The sequence below is a fragment of the Geospiza fortis genome, unplaced genomic scaffold (assembly GCF_000277835.1).
Source record: "Geospiza fortis unplaced genomic scaffold, GeoFor_1.0 scaffold11, whole genome shotgun sequence".
NCBI classification, from domain to species: domain Eukaryota; kingdom Metazoa; phylum Chordata; class Aves; order Passeriformes; family Thraupidae; genus Geospiza; species Geospiza fortis.
Genome location: NW_005054304.1, coordinates 3,447,522 through 3,463,904, shown reverse-complemented (window position 1 = coordinate 3,463,904; position 16,383 = coordinate 3,447,522). Strand labels below are relative to the sequence as shown.

Sequence of the window (16,383 nt, the reverse complement as noted above, 5' to 3'; positions counted from 1 at the left end):
GTAGCACCCCTCACACTTAATAGTGAAAGATTTAAACTGAGGGACTGTTTTAGGCTAGACTTAAGGTGAGCTACATTTCTCATATAGGGATGTACAGGGCTCAGCAGCAGGTCCTGCTGCTAAAATTTTCATCAGATGTTCCTTGAGTCCAGTCCTGGAGGTTGTCAGCATTTGTTGTTGTTTTGTTGTTGGTTGTTTTTTGATCACAACACTCTTCTGGGTTGAGGTGGGGGGTATTTTTAACTGCTGTATGTTAACTTTAAAGGTAAAATCCTTTTTTTCCTTCTTTCTGACACTCTCCTTTAGGTTGTCAACCAGAAGGATTTAGAATAATGAGAAGGTTGTGGCCATCAAGGGGGGATGTCAGCACTGCCTTCCTGGGATTGGAGGATTGAAAAGGAGAAAGGACCAGAACTGTTTGATCCAGTCTGCTTTTGACTTCTGGCTCAATCTGCTGTACCCTGGTGGTGGTGGAAGAACAGGGCAGTGGTTCCTGCTTGGTTCTGTGGTGTCACCACAGCTGGTCACCATGAATGTAACAAGTTTATTCTCCTTCACCAGCCCAGCAGTGAAGAGGCTGTTGGGGTGGAAGCAAGGGGACGAAGAAGAGAAGTGGGCAGAGAAAGCTGTTGACGCATTAGTGAAAAAACTGAAGAAGAAAAAAGGTGCTATGGAGGAGCTGGAGAAAGCACTAAGCTGTCCTGGCCAGCCCAGCAACTGTGTCACAATCCCTCGTTCCCTGGATGGCCGGCTCCAGGTGTCGCACCGGAAGGGGCTCCCGCACGTCATCTACTGCCGAGTGTGGCGCTGGCCCGACCTGCAGAGCCACCACGAACTGAAACCTCTGGAATGTTGCGAGTTCCCCTTTGGGTCAAAGCAGAAGGAGGTTTGCATCAATCCCTACCACTACAAGCGGGTGGAAAGTCCTGGTAGGTTCTTCCTTGTTTGTACCTTTACACCTTATCTGAGCAATGCAAAGTGTGGCAATTAATTATGTGACTCATCAGCTTAAATAAGCAAAAGTGGCTGTTTGCACATGTCAGATTCTTCCTCTGCAGTTTATCTGGATGTAAGCATTAATTAGCAGTTCTCCCTTTCACAGGGGCGAGTGCTGCACTTGTGCAAATGTTTTAGCACTGCATAGAGGTAGTCTTAGTATGTGTCTCAGGCTGCTGGGCCTGGTATCATCTGGGAATGTTGGTACCCACTATCCCTCAGTTAATTTGTTGTTTACTCAACTGTGCAGATCTGTGATTTTGTATGAAGCATTGCAGGCTAACATAAAGGATTTATTTGCCTTATCTGTGCATGAAAACCATTCTGACACACAGCAGTAGTAATACTTCTAGTATTAGTAGTAGTAGTATTTTTGAATTATTGTTTCACTTAATCACTTCAGTTTCTTCAGAAGATAGTATTGTTTATAGTGTCTCTCACAATTGTTGCCTTTTAAAAAGATTCTGAGTTTAGACAGCAGATTATAATCCTCTCATTTTGAGCTTCGATAGCACTGTTTGATTGTATGTGAAATTCTACTGCCAGCTGTTCTGCAAACACAGGTTGCTTACCTGTTACCCACTGCCTCACTTCTTTTCTTAAGGTGCCACCCATTCTCTGTCCAGTCTCCTCTTCAAGGACCAACCCTCTTTTTGATAACTCGGTGCTTAATTTCACTCATGCAAGTTTATTATCAGGGAATACTTGCAGGGACTAAGATGAGCTGTGCTTGGATGTGTCATCACTAGTCTCCAGCTGTTTGTGAGGGTGTACAGCTGCAGAAATGCACTGCAGGCATGGGTGGACTTCCCTGGTTTAAGTGGTTTAAGTGTGGGAAGTCCATCAGTGTTAGCCATTTCATAAACTCTGCAGCTGTCTGTAGAGTGGCAAGGATACACAGAACCATGATGGAAATGAGGTTGTTGCAAGATTGTTTTGCTGTGGATGGAAATTGCATTTGTTTTGGATCTGCAATGCACAGTGCATATCTTGATGTTAAACATTTCCCTTTGCTGTGTTAGTATTAACTTGGAAATCATGTGAATGGCAGATGCAATACCCATAATGTATGTATTTACACAGCAGCAGCTTGAACAAAGGAACTCAGCTCTGCAAGAACAGTTCTGAAAAAATTTAAAATAAAAAAAAAATCTCAGCAATTTCATGTTAAGTACAAGAGGGATAATAAAGTAGTCATGTACTTCTACTGCTAGTTGTGTGCATATGTCTGGGTTGGTTGCTTGTATTCAGTATTCCAAAATACTGAAAATGAAGATTCCTGAAACACCTCTCTTTCTATCAGACTGAGCAACAGTGGGGTTCTTACTGTCATGCCAGATTTCATGTTCTAACTCATTTTGCTTTAGTATTGAAAACAACTACTGAGTCTGAGAACATTCTTACATGGACCATTCATGTCACATTTAAAACCGGGTATTTGTAAATATCCTGTCACTTCACAGAGTCATAGAATCACTTAGGTTGGGTAAGGCCTCTGAGATCACTGAGTCCAGCCTTTGACCAGATACAACCATGTCAACCAGACCATGGCACTGAGTGCCACATCCAGTCTTTCCTTAAACACCTTCAGGGATGCTGACTCCACCAGCTCCCTGAGCAGCCCGTTCCTACATCTGATCATCTTTTCTGTGAAGGAATTCTTCCTAACATCCAACCTAAACCTCCCCTGGTGCAGCTGGGGACTCTGTCCATATTCTGTGCTCACTTCAATGAGTTATGCAAGACAGAATAAAACTTTCAAAAGATGTCTAACTAAAATGTACATTTTTGGCTGGGTATATAATATAGGAGGGGTTTGTGTTTAGTCAGCCACAGATTGTTTTGAGGGATGCTGCAGGGAGCTGAGTGGGAAAATAGCTTTTGGAAACAGGGGGTAGCTGAACTCCCATTTGGCTTGGAGAGCTGTGCTCCATAACTTCTGACTTCTTTGTTCCTGTCCCTTTCTTGTTCTTGCTGTCCTCCAAACATGATCTTTATCTTCATTTCATGACTGTCACTCCCAAATTCCGCTAACCATTTTTTCCCATTTTTGCCAGGACATTAAAACACCATTACTGTCACATAAGTCACACTTTGAGATTAATGGGTAGTGGGAATTCATGCATGAGTCACCACTTACAGCAATCTGTGGACTCGAGCAGATATCAAGGTTTGTGTTTCCCAGAAGGCTTAGACCTGTGTTTTCTCTTGACAAAGCAGAATTGGAAACTCAGAATGTGTATGACACATGTTTTGTGTGCAAGGTACATCTTGAAGCTCTGGCTCTGCTTGACAGCGTGGTCTCTCTATTTAACTGTTTTGTGCAGAACCAGTTACTGGAGATCTGAAGGGTATGATCCATGCATGGGATGGCATCTATCCCTTCATTCTTCTGCTGATTGTTGTGTGATTTGTTTCAGTGTTGTGCAAGGTTTGAGGAATGGATTAGTGGTAAATGCTCAAATATGTAAAGTAAGCTAGTGCTCTTTGTTGGGAAGTCAATGCTGTGGATACATCTCAGTTTCCACAGTGCCAGAGGCATGAATGGATTTTCTACCTTGACACCTTATTCCATCCTCACTGTTTAGCTTGTGAAGATAAGCTTGGAAAGCATGAGAACTGGCATTCTGTGGTGTGTCTGCCAGCTCCAAAGCTTCACCTGAATCCAAATGAGATCTTTGTTAGCCAGCCCAGATAGGAAAAGGTTGTAAACAGTGAGAGGAGGCAGAAAACTGTCAGCAGTCTCAAAGAGGGACTCTCCCAGTGTCCCTGCATAGGAAGGGAGTGTGGCACCTGGCAGGCACATGCGTGTGACATGATAGCACCCTGCTCATGCCTGACCTGACCAGGAGGCTCTGCACAGGCACAGGGGCCTGTGGTGTGCAAATCAAGAAAACTAAACTCACAGAAAACTGCTTTTTGGCACAGTTAACTTGGCAAGCCCAGTGCTCTTAGCTCGCTCACATGGAGCCAGATGGGGGCACAGCAGCATGGGGGCCCAGAGTGGAGGTGAGGAAGGGTGGCCCTCCTGTGACACTGTGACACTCCTTCAGCCTGGAAGTAGGGAGCTGATGGAGAAAGAGTGGGGCTGGAGGGACATGAGAGGAGAAAGTAGAGACTTGTTGCTGCGAGTGGGAATGCAGCCTTGCACTTTGAGTGCCAGGGGGAAATATCTCCTCGAGATGGGTTGAAGTGGCTCAGTGCTGCTGTTCCCTAGTCTGCTGTGTGCAGAATTATTTCTGGAGCAGGGTAGTTAATGGCTGTCAGATTTCTCCCTTGGCAAGGCAAGGCAAAGCTTTTAATTAAGGAGGGCAAGGTCTGAATTTGATGCCTCTTAAAAATTGGCACATTGAGCTGAACTGGTGTGCTTGCTTGGCTGAATCTGCTGCTTCTCCTCAGTTTTATTTTTTGGTTTAGAGATACCTGTTGGGATTATCCTTAACTATGATCAAGACCTGCTGAATAGTTAGGTGTACTGCATACACAGAGGCTGGGAGGAAAAACCTGACACAATGTTTCTCATCTCTCTGAAAATGCCACAAATGACCTCTCAGGGTTTGCTGGAGAATGTGTCCCTCCTGAGACACTTCCTTCCAGTCTCTTATTCCTCAGGTTTCTGTGGAGATACAGCCTCTGCTGCCTCTGTCCTCAGTTATGGCAATGGGACCAGATGAAAGCTGTCATCCAGGATTTTAGGGGGAAAAAAGGGCCTGGATCCTGTTTGCTCTAACAGCAAAACAAAAGGAATGGAATACGGAACAGGGAGGATGAAGAGGTGCTTAAATTGCCACTGCTATTAAACATAATAATAATAAGTCACACCTCTAATGTGGCTTTAGGGGAGGAGGTTCAGTTCTTTTGCCTTAGCTAAAGGGGAAGGAAGATGAAGAAACTGAATATTTAATTTTCTTAAAGTGCTAGTGAACACTAGCTCTCCTCCATTCTGATGCAGATTTGTGTTTGCCTCTAATGTGCTCGCCCCATCGTCCTGCTAGGTTCTGACTTCGTAATATGTTACAAAGGAGGCAGAGGAGAAATTAACTTTGTTTTCATGTTTAACGTGTGGAAGTGGTTGAAGGTGCAGTTTCTCTAGATGGCTATCCCCCATTTTTTTGCAATTACAATAAAACATAGATAAAAAGGGCTGAATGGTTTTCCTCTGTTAAGCTTCTCTTCTTCAGAGAGCTGGCTTTACAAAGCTGATGGTGCCAATGTTCCAGCCAAACTGTGGGCAAGCAGTGGTGGCTTTTTGGTGATGCAGACAAATGGAGTCTCATAACAGTTGGCTTTTTACAGCTGAAAACTGTGATGTTCCTTTCAATTATAACCATTAATTCAAAGTGTGTTTCTGCTTCATCAAGCTTGTTGCTGGCCAGAAACATTTTACCTGTATGTACAGCTGCTTTTTGCCCCCAGAGCAGGCCAGGTCCCCGGGCTCTGAGTAGAGTGGTAGGTGTGTCATGCTGCTTTTGCTCTTGGTGTGGACTCCCTGCCTATGACTTTAACATTATTTTCATACTTGTCTTTGATCTCCTCTGCTTTTTGCTCTCAGTGAGGCTCTGAAAGGCAACACACCTACTGCAGGCTCCCACAGATCCAGGCCTGGTGGAGGAGAATGCCAGCAGTGCCAGGCATCAGGGAGAAGGGGAGAGGAGGGGGGGAGTGGAAAAGGCAAATGGGAAGCTGCTTCTGGGGTGTAAGGGAGGGCAAAATTGCTGCATCCCTTCAGAGTTAATATGTAGAACCAAGTTACAAAAATCCTTGTTCCTGTATGATTCCCAGAGCAGGATTTTTGCACCTCTGCAGGCTGGGGGTGAGGGAGCACAGTGTCATCCCTGAGAAATTTTGCTGTGCAGCCATGTGTGCACTTGGGTGTGACTTTAAAAATAGCATTGCTACAACAGGTGGGCACAATTATAGGATGGTTCCCCAAAATAGCAAAAGCAACTGTCAGTTTGCTTGGCAAGCAGAATAAAACTTCCTTCATTTTGGCTTTGCAGAATTCAGTTCTAAAATTCCCCAGCAGAGATGAGCTGGGGGAGAGGAATTGAAATGAGGAGGTGGAAGGAGGGAATGGTCTAACAGCAGGGCTCTCCTTGTCTAGCCTCACCACGTGTCAGAAAAAGAACCTGCAACAGAGGGATAAAAGTTGTCAAGAAAGATATGTTTCTGTCGTATTCTATGTGTGTTTTCTTTCTTCAAAATTAACCAGACACAGATGTTTCTTCTGATTTGAGAGACCAGACTTCCAAGTTTTAACCTACTCAGTAGGATGGTGATGTGGCTTTGGTACAGGTAATTTGAATTCTGGTCTGTGTAAATGTCTAAGTTAATACACACTATCACTGTGACTGCTTCTCCACCAAATCTGCTTACAAGGACTGCCTCGCTAATGTGCATACAATTAGTGCTAAATTCTGAGACTGACCTTGGCAAATGTCAGTTTAATCAGAATGTCAGTTTATCAGAGCATCCGCAAATAAAATCTAATGTTAGCTGAATATTGTAATGCAGGAAATGTCCTAATATTACTTGTCAAATGCATTTGGACCAGATGTCTGATGTAAAAGCAAAGTCAGTAAAGTAACAACTGTTTTGCCTTTTTTTTTTTTCCAAGACATACAGTCTTCATTTGTAACTGTGTAAAATGACAAATCAAGCTGTGGGGTCTCCCAAAACTGCAAAATAAAATTAAGAGTTGAGAAAACAAGACAGCTGTCAGCTTTCTCCTGGAGTAGAAAGTTTGTCTTTTTGTCACTCAAAATAGATTGCGGAATAGCTATAATTACTAGAACAGAGGTGTGGAGTGAAAGTCTCAAAGACTGGAATTTCTCCTTTTGAGAAACCAGCAAAGCAAAGCTGTGATACCACAGCCAAGGGTTATTGGAAGAACTTTAAGGAGTTCAATCCTCAGAGATTCCTTTTGACACAATGCTTATTAATTTTATATTTTTAACCAAGAATAACTCAGGCAACATGAGAAAACCTAATGACATGAAAAGTGTTCTCTCTACACAGTGTTTTACTGTTTACAAGCAAGGTCTTGGCAAGGCCTGGCACTCAGAATGACTCCCTGGTGCTGCAGAGAGCAGCATGTCCAGCTGAGCATGTGTTGGTACCTGCTCTGTTCCCACCTCCCACCGTGGGACTGGAGTGCTCATCAGGATGCCACAGCCAGCTTCAGCTGCTGTGACCTCAAAGGCAGGAAATGAAGCTGCGAGTCTTCAGGAGGGTTCAAATTTATTAGTTTAACACTGCTGCTGTCTTTTGTTGCTTTTGTTTTGGTTTTTTTTTCCTTCTCCTAACTCTTCCTTTTTGTTACGATTTAGTCTTTGCAGGATTTTCTTATTTCCAGATAGCGTGAACTTTTGTTTTAGGATTTTCCTCCTTCCCAACCTGCAGTTCTGTTTTTCTGGCAAAACATACGTGGCTTTGCATAAATTCAGATGAAAATGCAGCTATGTAATGCTTGGAAATTAAAGCACTCTGTCTAATGATAGTGTTGTCAGGTCTTCATTAGCACTGAGGGCCCTGTTGTGGTACAAACCCTTTTACAGAACATATGTCAACCAAGTCGTGGTTTTTAATTGCTTATATTTTTCTTTTTTCATTTCTTTTATAATTTTTTTGTTTTACAGAAGAAGTAGAATCTACTTTGGCAAGGAAAGTGGATTAAAGTCTGCTTTCTTATATGTGGCCCCTTGTATTTCCTTACATAGTCTTTCAATTTCCATACGTGGAAAGAGAGATACCTACCCAAATTTTCGCATAACATGCAAAGGGTGTGGAAAGAATGAGCCCTTGAGGGAAACTAGCTGTCATCTGGGCCTTGTGTAAAGTAATCAAAACCCATCTGGATAGAAAATATGCTTCTTTGAAAGTACAGCAGGTCCTTTGGATTGGATTAGTTTGAGGTTTTTCATAGAGAAACTTTAAAAAAAGAAGTTATATTCATAAATTGGATACTTTCTGTGTTTGCTAAAATCATTATCTCTGGAATGTGAAAATAGAACAAAAAAGAAAAGTAAGAAGATCTTTATTTAGGATAGCACAGCTGTTAGCTTTCTGAAGAAGATCAGGGTGACACGCTGGAGATAAAAAGAGTAGAGATCAGTTAGTTTCTTCAAAGGCCACTATTACATTTTCATTAAAGCATTTCTTCCTTGGTGTGGTTAGTCAGAACATTTATCTGAAAGCCAGGTTGCCTTTGGTCTATCTTCTGTATTTTTGGCATTCTTGGCTCCTAGATGAAATAGCCCTGTGGGTTAAATTGCCCTATAGCTCTAATTTCTTTAATATAGCTCCTCTTGTTTGGTGCAGGCATACTTGGTCTGATTTGCATGGTAAAAACAAGCTCCCCAATTCCCAGGCTGGCTCGACAGACACGGGATCCCAGCTGCAGTTCCACAAACATACCCAGCCTGCTTCCTGGGGGCTTGTCCCCCTCTTCCTTACTGTAACCTTCCTGGTAGCAGTCCTGTGTTAACTCTCAGCTGCAGGTCCACATCCATAGAAAAACTTGGGAGCAAAATTTAGCCACACTATAGCACATAAAACCTTTTAATCTGGTGTTTGAAGAATTACAGAAATCAAGCTGTCGGGTGACTTGTGGTTCTACTCCATTAACTTTAATGAGCTTGAGTTGGCAAATCTGTTGCAGCAGCTTTTTAAGAAAACATTGTATTCAATATTATGTTTCCTTTAAATATATGCTGATGATACTGATGTTAAATTAAAAAAAAAAAGAAAGAAAATGAATTTTTTATTGTATCAGCATTCCCTTCCGCTGAAGAGGAAGGGAGGAATTGTGTTTGCAAATGGTCAGAGCCACATCCTGCGGAGATCTGCGCAGCAAAGATGTGCACTGCTTCATTAGTTCATAGCAACAGGTGTGCTGGCTTAGCACCGAATAACTCTCTCATGCTCTCTCTCCTTCAATTATTCCTCTTCCTGGAGCTGGCAGCTGCAGCAGAGATCAGCCTCCTCCCCTGCTGCCCTGAGCCTCAGTAATTTGTTATTCCATGTGGCTGAGGGCTGCAACCTGACCAGAAGCTCAGCGCCTCACACAGGGGCGAGGGGAGCAAGAAGGGTGTACGTCCCCCTTTATGGTTTGAGCTCCTGGCAGCCTTCCATGCTCCCAAGGGCCCAGTCCCTGCTTATGTCTTTACTCCTGAGTGAGCAGCACTCAAATTAACTCCTCTGTGCTCCACTAGGAGCAGCTTCCCTGCAAAAAAGCTGGGAGCTGCAGAGAGATCAGGTTCTGGCAGTGAGTGACTTGGAGTTGGACTGCTTGGAGCACTGCAGGCTCTGTCCTACCTGATGTGGCCTTTTAGGATTTTTCCTCCTCATTGAAGGTTTTGTGTATGCAGGGAGGATGTGAATTAGGGGCAGCACTTAATATAAATTCTGCAGTGATATTTTTGAGACAATTTGTGTTGCATCAATACCAGTTGTATTCTTTTTCCCCCTTTTCCATGTGCATTTTTAAGAAGTTGGCAGCATTTTGGGGTTGGCGGCAGAGTTGGACAAAAAGCATGGGTTTGCATGAAGGACACCTGGGAAAAGGAGACTTGTTTTTATCTCAAGTCCTTCTAAATTTTGCCAGTGGTTCTGCCCAACAGGAGAAAACATGTATATATACCTTGGGAAAATCTGGCACTGCATTAATTTAATTACAGAAAACATACAGAAAATATCCTGTTCTCCTGCTATTTTAAAATGCTGTAAATCATTTGGCTTCCTCTGATGTCATGTGTGTCATTGTTTAATGTGAGGTAGGGGATGGGAAAGGTAGGTGATGTACTTTCTGCACAAATTAACTCCATAAAAGTTAATGGTTTGACCTTCATCCACAGGAAAGGAAGAGATAGGAAAGCTGTGTTGTTTTAATGCTTAGAAAAGTAAGGAAGAGTCATAAAGACAGGAAAAGGAAAATACATTTTAACACATGATCTCATTGTTAATTTTTTCACTGGTAATTTATTATCCCAGCAAATGTTGACTATGACAATTAAGTACTACTTGACCTAGCTGCAAAAGGACTGCTTGATTTAACAGAACAAGCTTAATTCTGAGAAATCCTAATATTCAGAGAGCTTGGCTCTGACATATTGAGGATGAGGGGATTTGTGATGTCCACCTGAATGCTGAGTAACTTTTCTATAACAGCCTTTTCCAGTGGCATGTCAGGATGGTTGAGTTGGAGCAAGAAACAGTCTGCACAGCTGGGGGAGATGCAGCTTCTCCTGGGCTGTTTTGCAATTGAGAACTTCCACAGAATGACAGATGGATGTGTTTTGTTTCAGAAAACACCATAATTAGGAACTTTGCCTATGCCTGGTAAAGTGGAGTTGGGTTTTTTGACATCTAAACAAATCTACTTAAGGGTGACATCTGCCTCAAATATTTGAGATATCTTGGAATCTCAGCGAAGTTGCACTAAGAAATTGAGAGATCAGATTAAATACTTAAAACCTGCTTCTGTTTGGGCAGCCTAAATTTCAGTAGTGAGGGTTTGGGGTTTTTTCAGTGTATGTTCAATGAAGATTTCTGGGATCAGATTGCTCCTGCATTAATGCCACTAGCAGGCAAAAATGGGAGCTTAATTACTCTCTTAGGCATATGCAAAAAAAAATCTGAGCAAGGGAAACCTACTTATTTTCTTTTTATTTAATCTGTGACTTTAGGAATAGAGAGTGAGTTTTTAGTGTGACATTCATTTATATCCCTTTTAAGCATGATCATAGACCTCAGACCTGGGCTACGTGTCGAGTGGTTATCCTGGTACTCTTGGACTCCAGGACAGTAAAGTAAATACCTGAGTGCTGCTTCTGTAATAGCAAAGTGCTGGAAGAGTAAAGATGCCTCAGTGTCCTGGAAGAACCTGTTTGTCATGTGAAGAAAATGTTGGGTTTTTTTTTTTTTTGGCAATTAGTTTGTAATTCAGGCTTTTAATAAAGCAGCTGTCTCCAAAACACCTTTCTTAATCTGAATGATAGCTATGTCTGTGTAGGTTTGTTGACTACACATGCTCCTGTTCCTCTTCTGTGTGCCCAGGTGTTGAGGCCAGAGCAGGAGTCTCAAGGAAAGGGGGTGGTAGCCTTGGCTTGTTTTTCCTGGGTTTTGTTGGCTTTTTGGCACCCTCTCTTGAAGGCAGACTATCTGAGGGGGTTTTTTTTCCAGTCCTGCTCAGACATGGAGTTGGGAAATGCAGGTTCTAAAGGGGGACGATGTGAAGAGGACTTGCTTCTTTATTTCTCTTCCACTACATTGTGCATGGACCTCCCTCTCCCTGACCTTGTCTCTCCTCTCCTATCCATCACCCAGACATTTCTGTGGAAAGAAGAGCTTTTAATCCTTCGGTTAGCTTGGACTTTGCTGTGAGGCATTCAAAGATAGAAGCTGAGGAACTGGAAAAAGAATTGATTCTTTTATCTTAATGTATCTGGTATCATGTTCATATTCCCAGTTTGAAAGAGACCTTTGTTTCACAGCTGAGAAGGCTTCAGAAGTGTGGTGAGACTCGTAGTTTCTGATGTTTCTCTGATCCCATAGTGGCACATAGTTGCAGCTCAATTGCTGCTCAGTTGGTTTTTTTGAACTACATAATTTTGTTTAAATTGCACAGTTTGTAAACTGACTTGAAGAGTTAATAACTGTTTTAATAGAAACTTGTAAGAACATAGTCTAGGTTAAAAATAAAATTACAGCTGTCGGGACCAGACTGAGTTCAAGGCTTATTAGTATTGTCTTCAGAAAAAAGAAAAAAAAAATGTTCTTATTAGCAAGGGTTTGGGTTACAGGCCATTAGGTGATTAGTCAGATGACAAGTGCAGCAGGAGGAACTGCATGTCAGCATTGTCAGGCTCTTCCCAGCACCTCTTTGTGCGAGTGAGACTGAAACACAGAACTGTGGTTTGTTCTTGGCTCCTCTTCCCTGGCCCTCTGTGAAAGCAGGCTCCCATCTGGCAATCCGGGGAGCTGCGGGTTGGAGCTGTGCAGTATCCGGATGTGAGGGAAGGAAGGAGCTCTTGCTTGGACATGTGCTCCTGGCTTTGACTGCCTCGTTTCTGAGGCACCTGCGGATATGCCGGGGCCGGGGAACAATGTGGGGGTTTTTCCCCTATACACCTTCAGGACTGAGTCTCTAACGCTGTGGCTTTTCTCCCTTTGTCCCTTTGCAGTTCTTCCTCCGGTGCTGGTGCCGAGGCACAGCGAGTACAACCCCCAGCACAGCCTCCTGGCGCAGTTCCGCAACCTGGGGCAGAACGAGCCCCACATGCCGCACAACGCCACCTTCCCGGACTCCTTCCAGCAGCCCAGCAGCCAGCCGTTCCCCCACTCGCCCAGCAGCAGCTACCCCAACTCGCCAGGGAGCAGCAGCAGCACCTACCCCCATTCTCCAGCCAGCTCAGACCCAGGAAGCCCTTTCCAGATGCCAGGTACGGTCAGCTTCCCCTGAGAAGGGTGTACAGATGTTCCAGATGCCAGGTATGGTCAGCTTCCCTCGAGAAGGGTGTACAGATGTTCCAGATGCCAGGCACAGTCATGTGTACAGGGTGTTCCAGATGCCAGGTACGGTCAGCCCCCATTGAGAAGGGACAAGGTGCTTGAACATCACTGCTGTCATGGACTTTTTTGCTCAATAACACCAAATGATCAGCCAACACTTGTGTTTAATAGCAAGCTAACACTTTTAAGGTAATAAAGAGTATAGAATCTCTTTGTCTGGTAATATCGAAGGCCTTAACATTGTGCCTCTTTCAAACACACTTACAGTAGAACTCTTGTGAGGTGTGGGGAGGGATCCAAAATGTTTTGGGGACCAGTTCAGCAGTTTAGCCCACAGAGTGTAGTGTTCAATGCTCCAGAAGTGTGGTGCTAGAGATCATCCTTGCTTATGATCGTAAGTTCAGCACAAGGCTTTAGTTCTGCAGAAAAGGGATATTTCTCAAGGTAATCATGTTACTGTTACTTGATAAACAATTTCTTCTCATAGTGGTGTAATTCCAAGAAGCTTCAACTGAAAAACAGGCCCTTAAAATAACTTTCAGGCTGTTTCACTACCTACAGTCAGAGAAGAGCCTTCCTTTGTTGACTGGTGTCTGTAGAAAATTCCATGAAGCTGCCTTTTTTTGCTCTTTACATGCAGCTGGATAAAAATACTACAGAAGCAGTCTGTGGTGGATTTCTTGATATAAATGCTGGGAGAAGGATGCAGTACAAATGCTCACTGATGTTGTTTGCCTGTTTCCTTCAGGGGCTGAGGAGAGGGTATGTGTAAACAAAGCAGCAGATTTGTGAAAATCTGTTTCCTATTACATGAAATTAATATCCATAGATTTCTTCTCTTGCTAATTGTTGCAAATTTTTCTCTTGTGAGTGAAAATTACTGAATTTGCTGGAAGGAAGGAAAGAGCTTGTATTGGTTTTTCTAAAAAATGTGAAAATTTGCTGTGAAACTAGCTGTCTTTTTTTTTCTTTTTTTTAAAACATGATTGCTGTGGTTGGGGCTTTTCCAACAGAGATAAAGACCTAACAAGGTCTTCCTGAATGCTGGCTTGTGGAAGTTCACTAGATCTTTGAAGGTCTGTTCTGTCCACATGCCCTTAATGTCTGCAGCTGCAGGGAAGAAATTGAGTTAGAGGGGAGGTCAGGATACTGATGTCCTTGTTGCTTAGCTCTGGACAGTTGTCCATCCTGCACTAATGGGGAAAGAGGCTGACATCTGGAAAATACAAAAATAAAGGGGCAAAGCAGTTAGCCTTGAAAACTTTTTAGATACTGCTTAATTAGTTGCCTGTGGCCTTGGAATCTTGTGCATGACCAACATGATGTTTGCACACACAAGCATTTAAGCCTTAGTAAAACATGAGACTCAAAATCCAGTGCAGTTTGTTAAGGTTTTAGTGCAACCCTGTTGCCATCTGTGTCTTTCTCTGCTGCTTTCTCATCCACCTGAATGTGTTCAAGTAACAGAACTAGCCAGGCACCTGCCAGCATTAGATCTAAAATACAAAATACCTGCTAAACAATAAGTTAGTTAATAAATTTCATGAACATATGTTTTCTTAAGAAAATACATGGAAAAAAATCTGAACAAAGCCACCACTCCACAAAAAGACTCCCAAACTTATAGAGCATTCTCCTGCCTTTTGTTCATGCTAATTTGGTTTTCGGAGTTTTGGAGTCTCCTGTGATTATTTGCTGTGGTAGTTTGCAATCCATACTCTCAGTAATGGAAATAAATGTGGGATGAGCAGCAGCAGAGACATCACAGATGTAATCTAATCCCAGCTTTTGCAGCAAAAGCTTGCAGGGATCAGGCAAAGGTTTCTAGCTCTTGGATGTACCTCTGTGCAATTGATCTGGAGGAGAGTGTCCTCTGATCTATTGGGAAATGGTGACATTGGCAACCTCCTGCAGCTTGTAGGAAATCTTTTGGGAAGCTTTCCTGGGAGTGGAATAGGCAGCTGAAGGGCAGTGCTGCCTGGGACACTTCAAACATATGTTAATGAGTGTGGGCATTGTGCATGGGCTCCCGTGCTGGTGATGCAGCCCTGAATGGGACAGGACAGAAACACTGACACAGAAATTCCAGACCCACAAGGTCACTTTTGTAGGATTTGGGTTCCTGAACACTTTCTGCTATTCCCAGTCTAGGGAAACAGAGCTAATACTTTGCACTGACAATGATAAGGCCCCGGATATGCTGGGATGTTTAAATAATTTGCTGGTAGAATTGTGTTGGAAACAGAAAAGTTTCTGTTCACTTTTAACATATTCAGTATCTACTGCTGGCTGGGCCCTGAGACCTCTTTGTGCCCTGATGTTTGTATGGCACTTTCAGCCTGCAGAACCGTGGGTTGGAAACACAGCTGAGCTTTCTTTTGTGGTTTTATGTGGGGGTGAAGTGACTTGTTTTTATTGCAGTTGTGCTTAATATACACAGCAATTCTTTGCTTTCCTTATTCGAGGTCCATGATTGCTTTTTCAGATTTCTGGTGGGTGGAAGTTTATAGCTGAGTCAGGCTGGAAGCATTTCCAGGCTCAGACTGTTTATGTGGATATGTAGATGTGCTTTAAAGAGAGGAAAGCACTCATGTATCTGCCTCTTCTATATTTAGCTGATACTCCCCCGCCCACCTACCTGCCTCCGGAAGATCCGATGACACACGATACCTCGCAGCCCATGGATACCAACATGATGGCACCTGCAATTCCCCCTGACGTGCACAGAGGAGGTAAGAATGCCTCCTTCATGTTTTCTTCTTCATTTCTTAAGAGTAAAGAACCTCCAGAACTTAGGAGTAATAAATGACTTTTCATTTTGGATGTTGTTCATGAAAATTTTTGTCTGCGGAAAAGAAAAAAAATCGGTCATGTAATTTTTCTTCCGTTGTTGTAAGGGATGAAATAGTAAAGCTGGAGATTATTTATAAATGTAAATATTTATTTAAGAGAGAATCTATCCCATGACTCTTTAAAAATGTAAAATATATGGAGGTTATTACTTTCTTTCTCCCAGCCAACTCAAAATCCAAGGTAATTTTATGTTTTCTATTGGGAACTTCCACTAATCTCTGAATGGAAAGAACTCCTCTGAGGCTGCAGAATACAGAGTAATCTGCCTGAGGTGTGGCATTGCTAGAGAGTTTAAAATTCTGTATGAAAAAAAGGCCTATTGCTTTATGTGCTGTGACACAGACATCTTTTTACACATTGCTTGTTAAAGCCACAGCAGCAGCCATGGCTGCTGAGCAAAGGGTTCTGTGCCTTTCATCATCACCTTGTGAGAAATGAGCCCTTCAGAGAACACTTCAGCTTGCACACTTGTGGCCCATGCCAAGAAAGAGCAGCAAGCTGGGTGCTGTGCCAGAACGATTATGAAGATCACAGGCGCATGAACAATTGAACTGTTGTGTTTTGGATTTTTTGGTGTTGGTGGGGTTTTTTCGGTTTTGGGGTTGGCTTTTTTTTTTTTTTGGTACTTGTTTTGCTGCTAAGCTCAATGTCTGGTTTCAGGTAGTATATCTGCCCTCTTAGCACAATTTGGATGGCTTTTGTGTTAGCCTGTTTACTCTCTGCTTGGAATGAATTTTGCGTGTGATAAACTCAGTCTCTAGCATTTCCATTTTTGCTGCTCACACACACTACACTTTGAGGGTATGAGTAGTTTGCAGGAATTTGAGGCCAGAAATTTACTGCCTCAAAATACATTTCTCAAACTTTATGCCTAACTGCAGACCTCTGCATGTGTGTCCCTCTCCCAAAATGTGTATTATAGAATTCCTCTAACACATGAGAGATGATAAAGAAAAAACAGTTTACATTTTTCTTCTTGGTCTTTATCATTCAGCCATTTCAAAATAAAAATTGTCTATTGAC

At 42.8% G+C, this 16,383-nt stretch overlaps 1 protein-coding gene across 1 annotated transcript in view; it reads left to right on the top strand.

Moving 5' to 3' along the window:
- Positions 1-306: 306 nt before the first annotated feature.
- Positions 307-16,383, top strand: part of SMAD1 (SMAD family member 1) — a 23,029-nt gene continuing 6,952 nt past the window's right edge. The window contains exons 1-3 of the mRNA XM_005418103.2: positions 307-929; positions 12,180-12,437; positions 15,123-15,239. Coding sequence (XP_005418160.1) covers positions 530-929; positions 12,180-12,437; positions 15,123-15,239 — 775 coding nt within the window. The 5' untranslated portion in view covers positions 307-529. The remainder of the gene's footprint in view (positions 930-12,179; positions 12,438-15,122; positions 15,240-16,383) is intronic.